Source organism: Amblyomma americanum, chromosome 2 (assembly GCF_052857255.1).
Source record: "Amblyomma americanum isolate KBUSLIRL-KWMA chromosome 2, ASM5285725v1, whole genome shotgun sequence".
NCBI classification, from domain to species: Eukaryota; Metazoa; Arthropoda; class Arachnida; order Ixodida; family Ixodidae; genus Amblyomma; species Amblyomma americanum.
In genome coordinates this window covers 34,819,957-34,837,927 of record NC_135498.1, presented here as the reverse complement: position 1 = coordinate 34,837,927, position 17,971 = coordinate 34,819,957, and the positions used below count along the sequence as shown (strand labels likewise).

At 50.2% G+C, this 17,971-nt stretch overlaps 2 protein-coding genes across 2 annotated transcripts; both read right to left on the bottom strand.

Annotated features, from left to right (window-relative positions):
• Nucleotides 1–337: 337 nt before the first annotated feature.
• LOC144119612 (uncharacterized) lies at nucleotides 338–9,046 on the bottom strand. Its single transcript, XM_077652186.1, has 8 exons — nucleotides 8,999–9,046; nucleotides 8,810–8,867; nucleotides 8,525–8,619; nucleotides 7,062–7,091; nucleotides 5,688–5,792; nucleotides 3,462–3,503; nucleotides 3,267–3,320; nucleotides 338–1,306 (listed from the first exon to the last, which is right to left on the bottom strand). The coding sequence occupies exons 1-8, from the start codon at nucleotides 9,044–9,046 to the stop codon at nucleotides 491–493; spliced, it is 1,248 nt and encodes a 415-aa protein (XP_077508312.1). The 3' UTR covers nucleotides 338–490.
• A 1,882-nt stretch (nucleotides 9,047–10,928) lies between these two features.
• LOC144118463 (high-affinity choline transporter 1-like) lies at nucleotides 10,929–17,874 on the bottom strand. The gene is made up of 6 exons (XM_077651400.1): nucleotides 17,736–17,874; nucleotides 16,960–17,109; nucleotides 14,427–14,556; nucleotides 13,482–13,699; nucleotides 12,793–12,991; nucleotides 10,929–12,156 (listed from the first exon to the last, which is right to left on the bottom strand). The coding sequence occupies exons 1-6, from the start codon at nucleotides 17,862–17,864 to the stop codon at nucleotides 11,459–11,461; spliced, it is 1,524 nt and encodes a 507-aa protein (XP_077507526.1). The 5' UTR covers nucleotides 17,865–17,874; the 3' UTR covers nucleotides 10,929–11,458.
• Nucleotides 17,875–17,971: the final 97 nt, after the last annotated feature.

Sequence of the window (17,971 nt, the reverse complement as noted above, 5' to 3'; positions counted from 1 at the left end):
TCGTCGGAGAAGGAATGGAGAACTGGCCAAAGGTGGCCGGTGACGTGTGAAGAGGTACGCTCAAATTTTGCATTACCGAATATCGTAATCGTCTGTCCATTTTTTTCGTCATATGATACTAAGGCTGTTGCGCACCTTGCGACCGCTGTTTGGGTCCAAGAACCATTTGTGATGTAATTTCGGACAGTTACAGTGATCGAATCTACTGAATACTGCCTACTTCCTTTACCTTATTGATTGACTCTCTCCGGACGAGAACGGCTGCACTCCTCTTCATTATTTATTACGGCAAAAAATTGTCGCTCTTTAGGTATTTAAGTTCATCATCTACCGCTAGACTGATGTCATATCGCAGCAAATCGGCATTCGATGTCCGTAGGTCGAGAGGGAAGTTCGTAAGAAAACGTCCGCCCACAGATCGCCGCCTGGTGGGCAGCCGTGGTAGGCGCTAACGTTGCTGTCACATCGGCTGCTCCCGCACTGCGGATCATCACTGCTTCTTGCGTCCTCCGGGCTTCGGTGGCTTCGGCCGCCTGGCCTTGAGGACGCGCGAAGCGGGCCCCTCTGCCTCGCTGGGCTCAGCTGCAGGCCTGACCCTGCTTGCAGCCGCGGGGTCAACACTGCCCTCATACTGGCTGGGCGTCAGATCGCTGGGGGCCGTCTGGCGGGACGTCACGCTTCCAGACGTCCTGCTGACCGCGTCCTGCGCTTCGGCAGGCGGGCGTCGGTCCCCGCGACGCTTGGACCCAGACGGCGCGCTGGACGCCGAGCAGGCGGTCGTCGTCGTGGTGTTGGGCGTCAGTCCCCCGGGCGTCGTTTGCACGCTGGGCGTCGGGGCGCTGCTTGAGGTTGGACGCTGAGCGCCCTGTCTGCGCGGCCCGGGAGATGTCGCGCTGACTGGAGCTGGACAGGTGGCCATGGCGCTGACGGGCGCAAGGTTGCGGTCTGGCCGGGGGCTCGGTCCCGATGGCTCTGGCGGTGGGGTGCGGGCCAGTGATACGGGCGTCAAGACTGGGGGCCAGGGCCTGCCTGGTGACAGCGCGTCCGGAGTGATACCGCTAATTGGAGTTCGGCCGAAGATGGGCGTCGGATCATTGAAGATGGCCGGGTCAATGGCCGGTGACGCGATGACGGGCCTTGGTCCGAAGGGTGTCAGGGCGGGGGTAGTCGGTCGTAAGGAGGGTGGGCCAGCGGTCATCGCGTCATCACCAGCCATCACGTGGACGAGGTTTTCTTCGTCGAATGCCTTGCCATCGGTTGCCTCGTAGATCTTGTAAAACTCGTACAGGAGGGTCGTGTAGTACAGCTAGGGAGAAATTATGCGCGTGCAAATAGAGGCGTGTCAGTGCCCACTGGCAGACGGGGTCACGTATTAATCGACGTTGTTCGAGGGGAGCTAAATAAACCAGTTATATCATTATGTCGCAGCATAACCTTTATAAAGCTCAATACGTGTTTCGGCAGTGATCGAGAGCTCGGTTTAGTTGATAATACGTAGAAAAAGCAGAAATATATGGCGTATTTGCAGCCCATGTGGTTAGATAGCATGACCCACCTGAACTAAGCAGGCCATTTTTGTCCTCGTATATACAGTACCAGTCGTAACTTCGCTATCAAGGCGCTTACAATGGTCTCATAAACTTATTTTGCCGGTAAATTAACTGCGAGATAAACTTTAAGGACATAGCTGTTCAGCAAGAGGACTGAGCCCAAAAAGCGATCGGCAGAAACCTGCTCCTGCTAGTGACATGCGACTTTTATTGCGAAGCAATACTACTTTAGGTCGCACTTCAGCCCGTTCCGTGGCGAGGCGGTGGTAGGCACCATTGACCTTTAGCGTGACCTCGCTGCGTGACGTCACACCACGTGACCTAGAGTGACGTTACACCAGCTGTGTAAAAACGGGGCCCCATCTCACGCCGTCGCGAGGCGAGGCGGTAGCCACCAACGGTGGCCTAACTCCCGCTCCTCTCACCAGGGGCGCTACGGTCGGTGTGACGTCACACCAGCTGTGTAAAAACGGGGCCCCATCTCACGCCGTCGCGAGGCGAGGCGGTAGCCACCAACGGCGGCCTAACTCCCGCTCCTCTCACCAGGGGCGCTACGGTCATTGCTTCGCAATCACCAGGCTTAACCAAGCTAAGCCACGGCCGTTTTTTCTTCTTTCCTCCGCGACAGTCATTCCTTTAGTGGGTTGCGGAAGGATCCTCACGTCTCGGGATATGGATCCTGGAAATGAGGACAGCAGAAAACACACGCCTCTTTGCTCGTACTGTGAAGTCACCAAGCATCAGTGCGTGCTACTGTGTGGGTGCAGAGGGGAGGTTTCGGCGAGCTGTCTCAGCCTGACGGGGACCGTTCTGGAGTCCAGGCTCCATATTTCGGGGGATCGGTGGGATGCAGAGGTGCAAGCGATGAGGTTGGGAAGGGATGCGGACGGGTATAGGATCTATGGGTGGGATTCCGGCCTTTTGCGATATCGAGCGAGCATTCCTCAGATGTGTAGACTTTCCCCCAATTCTGTAAACACCACCTCACTTGAGATCAACCTCATCTTGCACGCCAAACAGACCTTTACACAACTCCTGCGCGCAAGCTATACGAAAGACAGGCAACCATCCATTCCATCCAAACTCGTACCATTCACATCGAGCTCTGAAACGGTCGTGACGATGCCCTCTTCTCACTACGACCAGCCATGGTTGCCCTGAAGTGGATACCGTGGACATTCGGGGGTTGCATGTAAAGAACTGGTTCATCAACTTGTCAGCGATTTTCATAACCGGGCCGGGCAATGACCTGGGTCAGCCCACCGACAAGTGACGAGGGACATGCATAGAAACGCAACTTTAAAGGCTACTACAAGGAGCTTCTCGATGACCATACTCGCATTTCTGCGCCGCATTCCTCCGCCTGAGACCCCCCCCCCCCCTCCACCACACATCAATCGTGACGTTTAAACCAACGCCCTCACTACCCGGGAGCAATCTATCTCTACCCCTTTCGTTTCGAACCACCTTGGCCCAACTAGCCCTTCCACTGTGCTGACGTAGACCACTGCCTTTTCTTTTGTCCCGTCTGTATCGAATCCGCCCATTACCTCCACCCTCCCCCTGTCTCTTGGAGTGCATGGCTGGACTCTCCCGCACAGGAGGATCAATTGGCCCAGGTCCGTCAATCCGCCGACCTGCTTGACGCTCATTTTGTTGCCTGAATAAGCAGTCTTACTTCTTTTGTAGTTTTCATGTGGAATGGAATTTGCTTACCTTCCAGTGTGCGGATAGGATGATCCAAGGTGCCCAGAACAAAACAATCTTCAGCTGCACATGGGAAAGGTATGCGATCTTAGTATGCTTGCCCATAGTCTTCGCAAGTGTAGAGCGAGAAGTTTACATTGCAGCAGAGACAGCAAGAGACGCGTCGCAGATGATGTTACGCTAGAAGCTTATCTCTGTGCTTACCTGCTGTCTCAGGGTAATGCCGTCTGCGTCCTGCCCCGTGTACTGAAGAAAAAGAGAAAGGAAGAGAGGTTCATTAAGGTCACCAGCTTCAGTTATTTCACATATTATTCAAAGTGGCATTCACACCCAGCAGTGAAATAAAACTGACAGTGTTCTTTTTGCAGCGCAGACTGGGAGACTATGTGCCTGTTTAGGTTCGAAAAGTGCAATGGACGGCAGAGAGGCCACATTGACGACAGCCAAAAATAACGGTCCCATGCACGTACTTTTCACTGAAGGCTGAGTGGAAGCTGTAACTGACCACCATTTTTAAACGAAGTCTGGGAACAGGTATAGATATACTTTCACACACTGTTCGTAATTAGTGGACGCCTCGGTGCCGATAACCACAAAGGCCAAAAGCACAAAGCAGACGTTCCGGTCAGTCACCGAAGACCGCGACTATATCTGCGGCGAGATTTGAGCGTTTGGCCCCGTGCTTAAAAACACCATGCACTTAAGTCTATAGAATGATAGGCTAGCTTTCAGGCATGCCAAATATGGAGGTTTAACAAAACTTATATCTTATTCTGTAAACGCCGTGTACCGGTGGTTACAATGCGCTTTCTCTCGCTACGAGTGGTGGCTGCTTTATAAGATAAGCGACTTCAAAAGGCGGAGCGCAACACCCATGTCGCGAGAAGACGACGTACGTTTTACTCAGGGCGGTTAAATTTCTTTTCCATAGAAAGTGTTGTGTACAATACGTTGGCAGGTACGAGAAATCGTTAAATAAGTCGGAAAGTAGGGCAGCAAAGATATCGTTACGCACAGACGGCTGGCCAAGTAATGACGCATGTTTCAGTGCACGTTAATCCTTACGTCAGAATTTGCTGCGCTCTGGCAGAAAATAGCATTTCTGCTGCTCAGTAGAGGATTGCTCGGCTAGAAAAAAAAGCTCGTTCCGAAACAGCAGGGCGGAATTGTGACTGGAGCCACCATTCGAGGACGCCAAAGTGAAATGCTCAAAGGTCGTCTTTTCATTATCCCAGTCATACACTGTACGAAAACTCGGATTTCTTCCCAAATATCTAGAATTTCCTCGATACTGGCTCCTAAATAGCAGAAATATAAGAGTTTATAGTAATTTTATTAAAAGAAACTTTACTGTACAAATAAGATCAGCAAACTGTAGGCAATTTTCTGAACGGCTAAGAACGGTAAACTTGAGCGCACATACTCGGGAACGTACCATATCCCCAATAGCAGTATTCATATTTATTTCACCCGACCGCGGCGGCTGCGTTTTTATGGAGGAAAAACGCTAAGGCGCCCGTGTGCTGTGCGATGTCAGTGCACGTTACAGATCCCCAGGTGGTCGAAATTATGCCGGAGCCCTCCACTGCGGCACCTATTCTTCCTTTCTTCTTTCACTCCCTCCTTTATCCTTTCCCTTACGGCGCGGTTCAGGTGTCCAAAGATATATGAGACAGATACTGCGCCATTTCCTTTTCCCCAAAACCAATTATTATTATCATATTAATTTCATCGCGTGCTGATGTAGCGGTTTCTTTATAAAATTTAATTGCTTTTTCTGGCAAGTTGAGGCTGGGTTGTTGAGGAATCTTTCAGCACGCTTGTAATTTCTAGGACGTGATACCCACTTTTCTTTCATATGTAGTAGACTGGGAAATGTGGTTTGTATAACGAGGCGAGGATATGCTGATCTTTCGTTAACGCAAACGAAAAACTCGTTGCCTTTTCTGCCGCCTGTATCGTAAATGACACACCATGCATTGCACCGTGCATGATTAAGGATTTATGGGGGTTTAACGTCCCAAAGCGACTCTAGCTATGAGGAACGCTGTAGTGAAGGGCTCCGGAAATTTCGACCACCTGGGGTTCTTTAACGTGCGCTGACATCGCACAGTACACGGACCTCCAGCATTTCGCCTCCATCTAAATGCGGTCGCCGTGGCCGGGCTCGAGCCCGCGTCTTTCGTGTGATCAGCAGCCGAGCACCATAACCACTGAGCCACCGCGGCGGCTACCCAATCGTGCATGTTTTCAATGTGCAGGAACATTAGACACTGAAGCAGTGACTCCCGGCGCTGTGCTGAGCATCGCTGTAGTACACCGTATACATATATAGCATTGCTCCGGCGGGTGCGAACATGGTGAACATTGTATGATCGCCCGGTCGCGGCCGATACGCAGCTCTTTAAAGCTGCCTAATATCGCACTCACCCACTTGGGCGGGTACCGGAGCCCGGCGAGGTTGGCGCCGCAGCAGAACAGAAGCGCCGCGGTGTTCCACACCACGAACACGCCCAGCGCACGTGAAATTACTGCCTGCGTTGATTGTGAGGAAGCAGGCTTGAGCGCACGAGTTCTACGCTCAAAGTCTAGAAACGTTGACAGTATATAACAGCGAACTATTAAAGAGAACGGAGTGAGATGGACAGAGAGAAATGATAAAAGGGAACGCGGTTAAGAGACAGAACGAAAGTAGCTGCGTTGATTGAGAGAGATTCAATCTAAAATTACAGGAGGCATTTTGAGCAACTTCCAGGAGAGTAATGCAAAATCGATGAAATTCTATTCCAATTCCATTCCAATTGTATTCTAATTCTGTTCTCTTCCTTCGTGTTTGTGCAGCTGTAAGTGCTAGGATTGACTATTAAGGGATAACACTGGCTATTTTCTCGCCTTTCATGACGTCACACTATTCCGTCCAATCGCGAGTTTTGTAACTACCCGGGTTTTTGTGTTGATGAGTCATCTAATGCTTTCGCATTATTAATGTCTTTGCAGAAGTCAAGCTGAAGTCTGGTGGACCACCCCCAGGCCGTCCATCTAGATGTAGAAGAATGGATTTTTGGGCCGCACCACCGGATGTTACGAGAGTTTCTTCAAGAGTCCAGTGTGTACCTATAATTAAATACTTTATGCCAGCATGCCAACTGTCACAATAAAAAAAAAGCTGAAATCGAAGAGTGCGCACAGTTTTGACTACAAGATAATACGGACAAACGGGAACCAACTGGAAATTCCGCCACGAACCTATCGCAGCCTAGGTTTATTTTCACGAAGTCGCAAAAAATGATGTTTCTGCGTCATTGCTCCTACAATTTAATCACATGAAACATACTTTATGTGTAGTTCCTGATGATAATTGTGCGGAGTCCTTGTGGAGTATTTCCATTACACGAGCCATAGCTTTTTCTATATCCGCTTAATGTGTACATTTATGGAGAGTTAATGGTGCAACGCTGTGATGAGCATTTCCTGAGATTACGCAGAAAATTTGCTGATGAATTATAATGGTCATCTGGAGGGCACATTTCTAAGGAGTCTACTGCTATTCTTTAAGAGTATCTGAATTGATGTAGAATTTATTATACAGCATCTGTGGACGTTTTCCCTTACTCATTTACATGACTTGTGATGCCTGTTTATATTATGAAGCCAACCGTGTCCGTCTAGAGTATCGCCGCGATTGTCAAGTGACGTAATGCACTAGAAAGCGCCAAATAACCCTGAGCCAGACGCCACCGAGGTCGCAGCAAGCAATAGATATTCTGCGGAACGCTCTCAGATGCAAGACAATCGTTTACTTACAGGGTCTACGGAGGGTCCGTTCGCCCTGTCCTACGTTTTTAAGAAGACAGAAATGAAGAAACACAATAAGTCAGCCCAACAAAACATCACCGAACTTTTTCTTGAGAGAGAAAAAGGAAAAATCCACCAATTCTATATAATTAGTAAACTGATTCCACCTCTAGGGGACCACTCGGAACGACATGAACGAAGGTGTTTATACACGCAGATGCCTCAATGACACCACTAAGTATAGCGCCACTCGCGCAGCCGATTTGAAATTGAAAATTTGTTTTTGAGGAAAGGAAATGGCGCAGTAATTGTCTCACATATGTCGGTGGACACTCGAACCGCGCCGTAAGGGAAGGATTTGGACGCGTTCTTTGTGGTTTCTCACAGACGACAACCCTTTGAGCCTCTTCCCCTCAGCTACTCTCTCCTCTCTTGTCAAAACTATTACAGCACGCTTAAACTCCCTTCGATGGAGACGAGGATTCCATAACGTGTTGAGTTATCGTTACTGCCACCAACATGACGATCGAATTGAAGACTCGTGTCAAGCATGTAATGTCGCCGCGCAAGGGACGTACACTGCGTTTTTTCGTAAGTTCCTACACTCGCCGGTTTCTTTTCTCGCAGTGAGGTAAGTAGGGAAGAGATGAGGTGGAGGCAAGCGTACTGCTTGCGCTTCAACAAACGGCGCAAGGCAAGCAGTATAAGTACGATGATTTGGGGTTGAGAGCACTCGCTACCGTATTTGCGTAGAAAAAAGATGAAAATTGGATGCTGGTGCTAATAAAACACCCTGAGTACAGAACCACAGCATTTAACGACCACAGTTCTAATTGATAGTATATGCGTGGAAAACCACACGGATATCATTATAACCATCATCATCATCTTATAATTTATTGTACCCTTAGAGGCCTAGAGAGTATTACACGAGGAGGACAATATAAATAACCGGAGAATGCACATGAACGCATAGCAGCTCTGGTAGTTGCGAACTGCCGCGTTCGTTGTTCGCCTGACAATGCTGTAGAGAGGCCTAGCATGAAAGCAGAGAAACACCAGTATATCGCATCTTCCACTCCTTACACAGCCACTAACTATACACTTTAGGCCGCGGTCCACTCTTATTCCTTTCCTTAGATGGCGACGCTGGATCTTCGCGCTCAAGTTTTTAAAGAATCGCTGTGCTGCTGAGCAGGCTACACTCTCAGTTTTCGCGCTTCCGAACGCAGTGGACGCGCTTTCACGCATGCAAATGTTTTTTGGAGCCTTCGAGTGATTCGCCATTTATCCGCAGACGCCCTAGATAGAAAATTGGTGATATCTCGCGAGTGCAGCCACAGGTACGCGATAATCTTTCTTGGAACGTAGAAGCTACTGTCCGTAATTCCGTTTTCCTCAGCTCGACACGGCGCAGCGTTCTCTGGGCGCTGTATATCGCGGCTGGCGGGAATGTCGACAGTGGTGCTCACCGCCTGCCAAAGAAGTAGGATGACCAGTGCGTCGCTGACGATGTTCAGCATGCATTCGACGGCGAGCGTGGTGTCGAACAAGGCCCCGTCGACGGCTGTGCAACAAGAGACGACGACGTTCGGTGATGCCTATGCGTCTCCCTCCGGCTCGACGCCAATTTACGCACATCAACGCGACAGGAGTATCATGAACGAAACAATTTTCCTTGGATAAAAAGCAAGCGGCCCGCAACCACCCGAAAACACCACCAATGGTCCGCGGCGAGGCGGACCACACACACTCACGTGCCCCCGTTCGATGGAAGCCGTACGAAAAGCGCACGATGCCGATGAGGTTGGGTACCTGCGAAGGCAGTCAAAAAGGCCAGTATTTTAACGCTTTAGCTACCTCGCTCTATAAGCTGCCCAGTGAGGGCCAACCAAAAAGAAGTAAGCAATACTGAGCCGCAGTGGACAAGCGCTGGCCGAACACACCATGTGGACCCCGATGAGGTAAATGGCGTCCCTCCTCGACGCGATCATGTCTTCTTGTCCTTCTTCATCTACCGGCGCCCGCACGTGGCGAGGAGGACCTGAATAATGAGGATGATGATGATAATCACGACGATGGCGACGATGGCACTACAGGGCTGAATTTATGCCAGTGCCTATTCGCGTCAACGGCGAAGGCGTGCATCTGGGAACCTTATACGCACTGCCTTCGAGAAGTATGGTGATGGCGGAGCGCTGGATGTGTGGGATACGCCCGAAAGGAAATCACCCCGGAAGCACATTGGCTAGAATTCAGTAAAGAGTATGCCATAGGCATGGACGGCAAGTAAGACTGCCTACGAACTTATTGAGGGGTTTTAATAATAATAATAATAATAATAATAATAATAATAATAATAATAATAATAATAATAATAATAATAATAATAATAATAATAATAATAATAATAATAATAATAATAATAATAATAATTGGTGTTTGGGGGAAAGGAAATGGCGCAGTATCTGTCTCATATATCTTTGGACACCTGAACCGCGCCGTAAGGGAAAGGATAAAGGAGGGAGTGAAAGAAGAAAGGAAGAATAGGTGCCGTAGTGGAGGGCTCCGGCATAATTTCGACCACCTGGGGATCTTTAACGTGCACTGACATCGCACAGCACACGGGCGCCTTAGCGTTTTTCCTCCATAAAAACGCAGCCGCCGCGGTCGGGTTCGGACCCAGGAACTCCGGATCAGTAGTCGAGCGCCCTAACCACTGAGCCACCGCGGCGGGGCGATGGTTTTTAGAGAGTACATTATTTACTGGCCAGGACGTGTGATGCGGAGGGGCTGTCGCTCGGGGTAATGAAGTTGATTCCAAGGGGAGGTAGAGCGTAGCAGGGATCGACGGCGGTCAGGTGTGCAGATGCAGCTATAGCGAGTTTTCGGGAATTGGTCGGTGGAAGTTAGTCCAGGACAGGGTTAGCATGAGCCGCACGACAGATGACGTAGTTTAACTGATGATAATTGTTGTTGGGAAAACCTGGCGGGGCAATCTCAGCTCAGCCTAATAACAAGACTATAATGGTTGGCGATCTTCTATCACCGGCCTCGACACAGAGCTTAAAGGACGGATCTTGTGCAATGTCTGTTCTGGACAAAGGACAAAGGGCCTGCATGCCGCGGAGGATGATTCCCCTGCCTTTCGGCTTCAACTGGATTGATCCCGGGCACCTAGTGCTGGTTGGGTTTTCAGGGATGCTGTCGTTGCCCCTTTGTTGGGCTGCCATTGGGGTGGACGCGACATTTGGCCGTCGGCCTGTGACCAACGGGACCGGCGGCCAGTGTGACGCCCTCTATGGCGGGGTGATGTTGCTGCCGGTTCATGGATTGGTCCCCTTTGGGGGGTGGACGTGCATCAGCCTGCTCCTGTCTGCTTGAGCTTATTGGTTTACATTTTTTATGGCAGCTCCACCATATTATATACTCCTGTCTGCTATGTCTCTTAACATCTTTACTACTGCCAGACACCTCAGTAGGAATGCGGTCCTGCCTATTGTACTGCTGGCCTGAGACAAAACATTTCAGGATTGTGCAGGACAAAGGAGAGGTATAGTGCAACCTTTGTACGTCCAGCACAAGCTTGGAATGGTGTTCTCTCTAAACTTAGCTAGATGCAATCTTTTATCAGTCTGCTATGGAGCGCTGCCATGTCGCAAGGACGTAGGTAGATGTGGGGTGAATTCCTTACCTTTAGAATAGAGGGGGATAATACTAATTTATTGGCGAAACATCTGACGCGTTGCAATGCTTACCGAAAGCATTTTGAGAAATCTCAACGTCAGTGACCCTCTCACAAACTGACGTACCGACCGTGAACTAACGTTTCCCAGGCGCACGCAGTTGGATACAGGGCGAAGTGGCCCGCTCCGTTTAATAAGCATTACCAGCAAGGTGCGACACTGTGCAGCAGCGATGAGACGCTTCGAGTTTCAAAAAATTTCAAACAGGCACGCATATTTTGACGCATAAGTCATGTCATAGCACGCGTCGCAGGGCTATTTCACAAGGCAAGCAGCTTTTTTGTCCGACAAAGCCTTGAACGCCTCGGTTCACAGTTCTACGCACACAGAATACGAACACATAAAAATATCAGCCGCTATCCAAGCCCGATCCAGCGAACTCTTCGCAAAAAGCGCGTGACTGTCTCTCAAACACTTGCAGGTATACGAAATAAGAAAATAAAACATACTTGAAGGGTCCATTGTTTTAAATAAAAGCTACGTGTGCTGTGGAAGGGATGAAAGATCGCATTGATTCAGAAGAAATAAAAATATATACGCAAAAAAAAACCCACAAAGCTACGCGAATCAGGAGTCGGAACTATTAGTCCATTGCTGATGCGCATTGGCTGCGAACGAGGGCCACGCTCTTCGGCCCCAGAGTTCTACCCCCCGAAGTCGTCACTCGGACGATTTGCTGGCGCCTGACTGGACCGACTTCCTGCGCTGAGCTTTCTGTGAAGCGCTGCCCCTGGAGCCGGAATACGCGGAGCCCCTGCGCGACATCCTCGACTCGGTGCCGGCCTCAGTGGCCACCTTTCCGGCCGGCGGCGCAGCCTGGGACGACCTGCGGGACGACCCCCGCCTCTCGGACACGTCGCCCGTCCTCGAAGCCGCCGACGGCCTCCGGTCCCTTGTGCCAGGAGGTCTCTTCCCTCCCTCGTCGGCTACCGAAGGCTGCTGCTGATCGGACTCCGAGGCTGAAGGCTGAGCTTTCTTCCCCACCTGGTCGGCGACCGCAGGCTGCTGTTGGGGCTCCAAGGCTGCGGGCTGAGCTTCGGGCGAGTCCACATCTGCGCCGGGCAGGGGGAAGCCTTCGATGGAGACGGTCGACTGCTTGCGCATCAGCAGCGCCAGTTCCGGTGGCACGAAGTAGACCCTGAAGACGTCGAAGCGCTCCGGCAGCCACCCCCGGCGGAAGAGCGTGGTGGCGAGGGACGAGCCCAGGATGAGCGTGCACAGCCCGAGCGCCATGCACAGGAAGCGGAAGGGGAACCGCTGGCCAGCTTCCGGGTCGTACAGGGGTAGCTTGACGAACACCGGTACGTTCAGCGTGGGCTCGCCGCACAGGCACCGGAACAGGGCGCTCATGGTGAACGCTACACACAGACGCGGGAAAAGCTACAGGGCTGCATATACAGCGACCTGAAGAGAGCTGAAGCGCCGAGGCACTTAAACAATCCCCCACCTCCTCAATCCTTAATTCCTATATACCTAATCACTTCTCCTTAATCGCCCTCTCGCCACCTTGGTTACGTGGCCACCGTCGCCAACTAGATGTCTAGCTGCAACAGGACAGACAATTGAGGTAGTTGGTAAACGTTCATTGTGGAATACTGTGTCCCCCCCCCCTCTCTGTGTCGTTTGTTAGCGCTTGAAGTACTCCACAAGATGTCTAGTTGCCTTGGCGCTCCAAGCCGTGAACATTTTGAAGACCTAATCTGAGTTCATCATTAATGTGAATTCTATATATATATATATATATATATATATATATATATATATATATATATATATATATATATATATATATATATATATATATATATATATATATATATATACTTAGAACACGTTCGTAGGTAGGTCCGCACGTGGATTCGACCACGAAAATCTGTAAAGCCCCTTTGTTCAGTTCTTGCGCACACGCTCTGTCCACAACTTCCACAGCTTCCGGTGGCGCCACTCATGAGCCAGGAAATGCCTTAAAAAGAGGAGGTCGAACCAAAGCTCACCCAAGACCGAGCCGTACGCGTTGGTCTCCTTGAAGTAGAACACGCAGAGCAGCTGCGGGAAGAGAAGCACGTAGGCGATGTCCGAGCACAGGGTCCACAGTTCGAACACGGACCTCACCGAGAGCGCCATGTAGGTGGCGAAGGCGCCCAGGGTGCAAACCATGGTGCGCAGAGCGATCACCACCTCCATTTCCGTGGCCTGCGCTTTCAGAAACGCGGCATTCCTGAGACAGCGAAGCTGCGAGGATCAATATGCAGATGCTCACGCTGGCGGCTCTGCAGAGCTTGGAAAGCGGATATGCCCTCCTTAGAAGAAGCCGACGCGCATAGCAATTTCTTTTAAGAAATGGATGCCAGTTTCGCCGGATTTAGTGCTTCTGGCTCTCAGATGCAATCAACACAATCCTGGCGACCGTCACGTTGGTTATAAGTGGTTCAAGTGAGAAACTAAGGAAGTTATAACGACTTGCAAATTATTTTTTTGGAGAGTATCAGCAAACACAAGAAGAAGACAAAGCAAAGACCATAGCGCTCCTGGTGTCCTTTTTTCTCCTTATGCGTGTGCGCTTGCTCGTGCTCTTACAAAGTACAACGGCAACCAGTCCAATTAATGCTCCTAAATTATACACAGCAGATGCAACACAACCGGATAAGCATCATCAGAGGATGCCGCGTGGCGTGCCACGTACGTAGGGCCGGATCAGGCAGTGGTAGACGTTCCTGGTGACCATGGTGGCGGCGCTGAGCATGGAGGAATCTGCGGACGACATGACGGCGGCCGCGATGCTGATCAGGCCGAAGATGGAAGTGAGGCCAGAGGTGAGGAAGGAGATCGTGACGGGCAGAACCTTCGAGCCGTCCTCGTCGCTCAGCTGGAACGAACCGTGGTAGCCCACGGCCGTGAAGTCTGCGCAAAACGCGTATACGATGGACTCAAACGATGGAGGCACGCAATACGCTCTAAAAGCCCGACGCTGTAAAAACGCCTGTGTAGAACGATTCTCCTCGAGATAGCAACTACAGTTTCTTGTTCTTGCAGTAGAAAACTGTTTGTTTCCCTTAGAGCTAAAGGTTCTAAGAGGGCCCATCGGTTAATAATAATAATTGGTTTTTGGGGAAAAGAAATGGCGCAGTATATCTGTCTCATATATCGGACACCTGAACCGCGCCGTAAGGGAAGGGTTAGAGGAGTGAGTGAAAGAAGAAAGGAAGAGATAGGTGCCGTAGTGGAGGGTCCGGAATAATTTCGACCACCTGGGGATCTTTAACGTGCACTGACATCACACAGCACACGGCCGCCTTAGCGTTTTGCCTCCATAATAACGCAGCCGCCGCGGTCGGGTTCGAACCCGGGAATTCCGGATCGGTAGTAGAGCGCACTAACCATTGAGCCACTGCGGCGGGTCGAAATACGTTTCCAGTATATCATACAAGTGATTTCGTTTCGTTCGATGAGCGCTGTTGACTTGAACGCCGCGCCCGACTGCGCTGACTTAAACGCGATCCTGGAAATGCTCTCCGACTAAAGTTGCACACACAGCGTCTGTTTCAATGAAATTCAGTCGTGAAGCGATGCCACCAGACTTGAGAAACAAGCAAATCATTTAAGCCGGTAGAGGAAGGAGGAACCGCACTGGTATTTTTGGCGGCGATGCCGATGATGACCGGTGGCACGGCGAGGAATATGCAGCCCACGGCAGCCATGAAGGAGAGGATCTTGGCCTCCACCGCGGACTGGCAGCCAAGGACTCGCTGGAAGTAGACCTGCGATGCACATCGCGCGGTAAACGCTGCGTCTTAGTGTTTACTTTGAGTAGAGCACGGTGCACGCTTAAAAGAAACAGTCATGTCTGTACGGCCGCCACCAGTGTCCTGATCTGTTTTGAAAAAAAAAAAATTGGCTGTGGTTTAGCTCTGGTTAAACCTGGAGTGACGCGATAGCTGCAGCTGGCCGAGTGGAACTTTGTCACGCGCCCAACCACGTGACGAACCACGTGATCAGCCATGGCGCCGCGCCACCGGCAGCTGCTCCGCACCACCACCACGTGACAGCGTGGCGGCGCCGCCACGCTGAAGGCTCGAAATGCTACCGTAATGTAGCTGTCGCTACAAAACAAAATACTGTCACTTTTTTCTTTCTTCCTGTCGCCAGAGGTAGGCAGGAGCTTATTGGTTTACATTCTTTTTATGGCAGCTCCACCATACTATATATGTCGCCAGAGGTGTCCCACTCTGCACCTGCTTGTCGATTAAAATGCTATTAAAGTTATCAATCTGGACTCACGCAAAATATTACGCATGATGGAGAATGATATCCAGGTAGAGCAGGTACGCATACTCTGTCAAAACTACACAGAGGCGAAGGAATGACCGGTGCACTCTGTGGGTGAAAAAGCATAAACAATCTTATAGCCCTTCATGAGTTTGGCGCATGATGGCCTCAGTTGTCTATGTGTCATAAAACCCGACACAACACAACACCTCCAGTCCACAATGCATTAAGACAGGCTGACCCAGGTCACGTCGGCAAAGGGTTTACAAAATAACTTGGGGAGGGGGGGGGGGGGGCTTCTGAACCTCATTTTTAAAGAAAACAATACGATGCATTCACGTTGCCTGCTGTGGTGTCTACGATGAGTGTCTAATGCTCATGCGATTTCCCCCCAAAACTCCGGTTGGAGCCGGCTTCATTGCCCTTACGTGATATGCATGAGCCATCACCTACTAGGATGTTCGATTATCTTCCATTGGATTAGCATAGAAATTAATGCTAATCAGACCGATAATTCATCTTATTGACCACTAATCCCCACTGATACACATTAATCCATTTACGGGATAAGCCTACTGCCTAATTTTTGAGTGTACTGTGGGATTTAGAGATGTGGGCCAACTTCGAAACTCGGTGTTCTCATATTTAAAAAACTGACGATGCCACTGGTGGTCACATGGTGCTCATGACGTCACGACCCTCTCAATCGCATTTATAGATCGTGGGAAGTCCTAATACCACTACTGGAGCAGTGATACAATGGTTCAGAGATGCGCCACAGCCCCGGCAGGTGACTGTCCCAAACACACCACCAGTGGGGCTTGTGAGACCCAGTCTGCACTCACAAACCGTCAATTTCCTCACAGTCCGGTGAGCAAGTTGTGATGACGTCACTAAGTCACGTGACCTCTAGACCAGTCAGAATTTCGTGACAGGAAAGCAGGAATTTTTTGCGGGACAACAACCTAAATTCCATCGCATTAAAACAACTAATCCGATTAACTAGTAGTGACTAAGTCAATGAGCCTTTGAATCCCCAGAAATACACGCAGGGTTTCATCGTGGGAAGACATTCTACACCTATATATTTCGCACCTACAGCCTTTATCAAAAATTTCCAGCCCACCTCGTTTTTTTAAAGGCCATTTCTCGACTGTGAGATTAAGTTTTGTCCTCTCTTCTCCGAAATTTAGTTCCTAGTGTGTAAGAGAGCCATACTTCATGGTTTAGAAGCACACCACGTCTGCTGTATATTTGTGGCGAAGGCTGTATATTCGGTTCGCCTGACGCGTGGAACTCGAATTTAAGACATCCTGCAGTACATACAGCACGTATAAAATGGCTAACGGTTTTCCTTGAAAGCTGATTACACCAACTTATATGGCGAGAACGACTGCGTTCCTATCTGCTCCCTCCTGAGTGACAGCCAACTCAGGAGGGCTACTGGGACTGGTCAGATGTTTAGGGGAATCCCCCAAAGGTGGAGAAAATTTGTAATAAGGGAGTAATTACTCATTGGCATCCACACAAGCGCAGCCGTACGGTTACAAAGGAAAGCTATACAGCTTTCTCAGAAACTTCGTAGTTCAAGAAAAATTCGTCCCGGTCCGGGATTTGAACCCGGGACCACCGCTTCACCGGAGCAGTCGCTCTACCAAGCAGTCGCAGTCCCGGTTAGCTCAATTGTTAGAGCACTGCTCAGGCCGTGAAGCGGTGGTCCCGGGTTCAAATCCCGGACCAGGACGAATTTTTCTTGAACTACGAAGTTTCCGAGAAAGCTGCACACAGCTTTCCTTTGTAGCCGTAAGGCTGCGCTTGGGTGGATGCCAATGAGTCTCCCTTTTTACAGGGACTGGACTGCGTAATTTTAACACTCGCTGCACAGTGTTGCATACCTGCCACGGGATTCCGCCGAGCGCAGTCATGAGGAAGAAGTCCACGAGTTGGCTGACGTCTTCGCTGGCGACGGTGCCGATCCAGTCGTTGTGGGGCGGCGGAACTGTGCCGACCGCCTTGTTGGACACGCACGAAGGAACGCACAACCACTGCACACCACGGATGGCCCCATTAGACACAGAAAACGCGGCAGTATGCAGCGTACAAGCGCTTATATTTACTCTGGAACGTCTATCAGCCTTCAAAAATCTGTTGCGAGTTCAGCCTGGTCAGTCACCACCTGTCTGTAGTTCCCCAACTTTAAATACAGTCTTGTAGAGCCGATACCGTATACCACTGCACACGCAGTTTTCCTGGTTGGCATTCCGTGATGTATCTGACAGCCACTGGCGAACGCTACTGTTCATGCAAGAGTAAGACAGGCAGAAAAAAAAACAGTTCAACTTGGTTATAATGAAGTTGAAGAGGTCCGGCGATTACTTCGTTATAGCCGTAGCTTAGTTATAGCCCATGTTGACCGAGCTTGCAAGGACAATCGTCACCCCTTCGTTATATCCATTATTTCGTTATAAACGATTTCGTTATGACGAGCTTTCGACTGTTTAGCAGATATAGTGCAATTACACGAATAAAAAGTAGTCAACCGTGGAAACTAATGTGAAAGGAGGTCTATTTTTTGCACTTCGTCAACGATTACGACGACAGATTACGAAGACATCGATTAAACCATGCCCGTTTGTCGTGAAGTCCTGCGGTTGCGCCGTCGAGCTCTCACCAGCAACACAGCGGTAGTGACCACCTGGAGGGCGTCCGTGTACGTGACCGAGTAGAAGCCGCCAAGTGCGGTGTAAAAGAAGATGACCGCCCCGGAGACGATGATGAAGTACGCAGAGTTAACCCTCATGATTACGCTCGCCGTATCGCCTGCAGAAAAAAAAAAAACGTTCGAGATCACTGCGGTGACCCGCATTGGAGGAATGCGAAACCATTGACGCCTCCTCGGCCCTATTC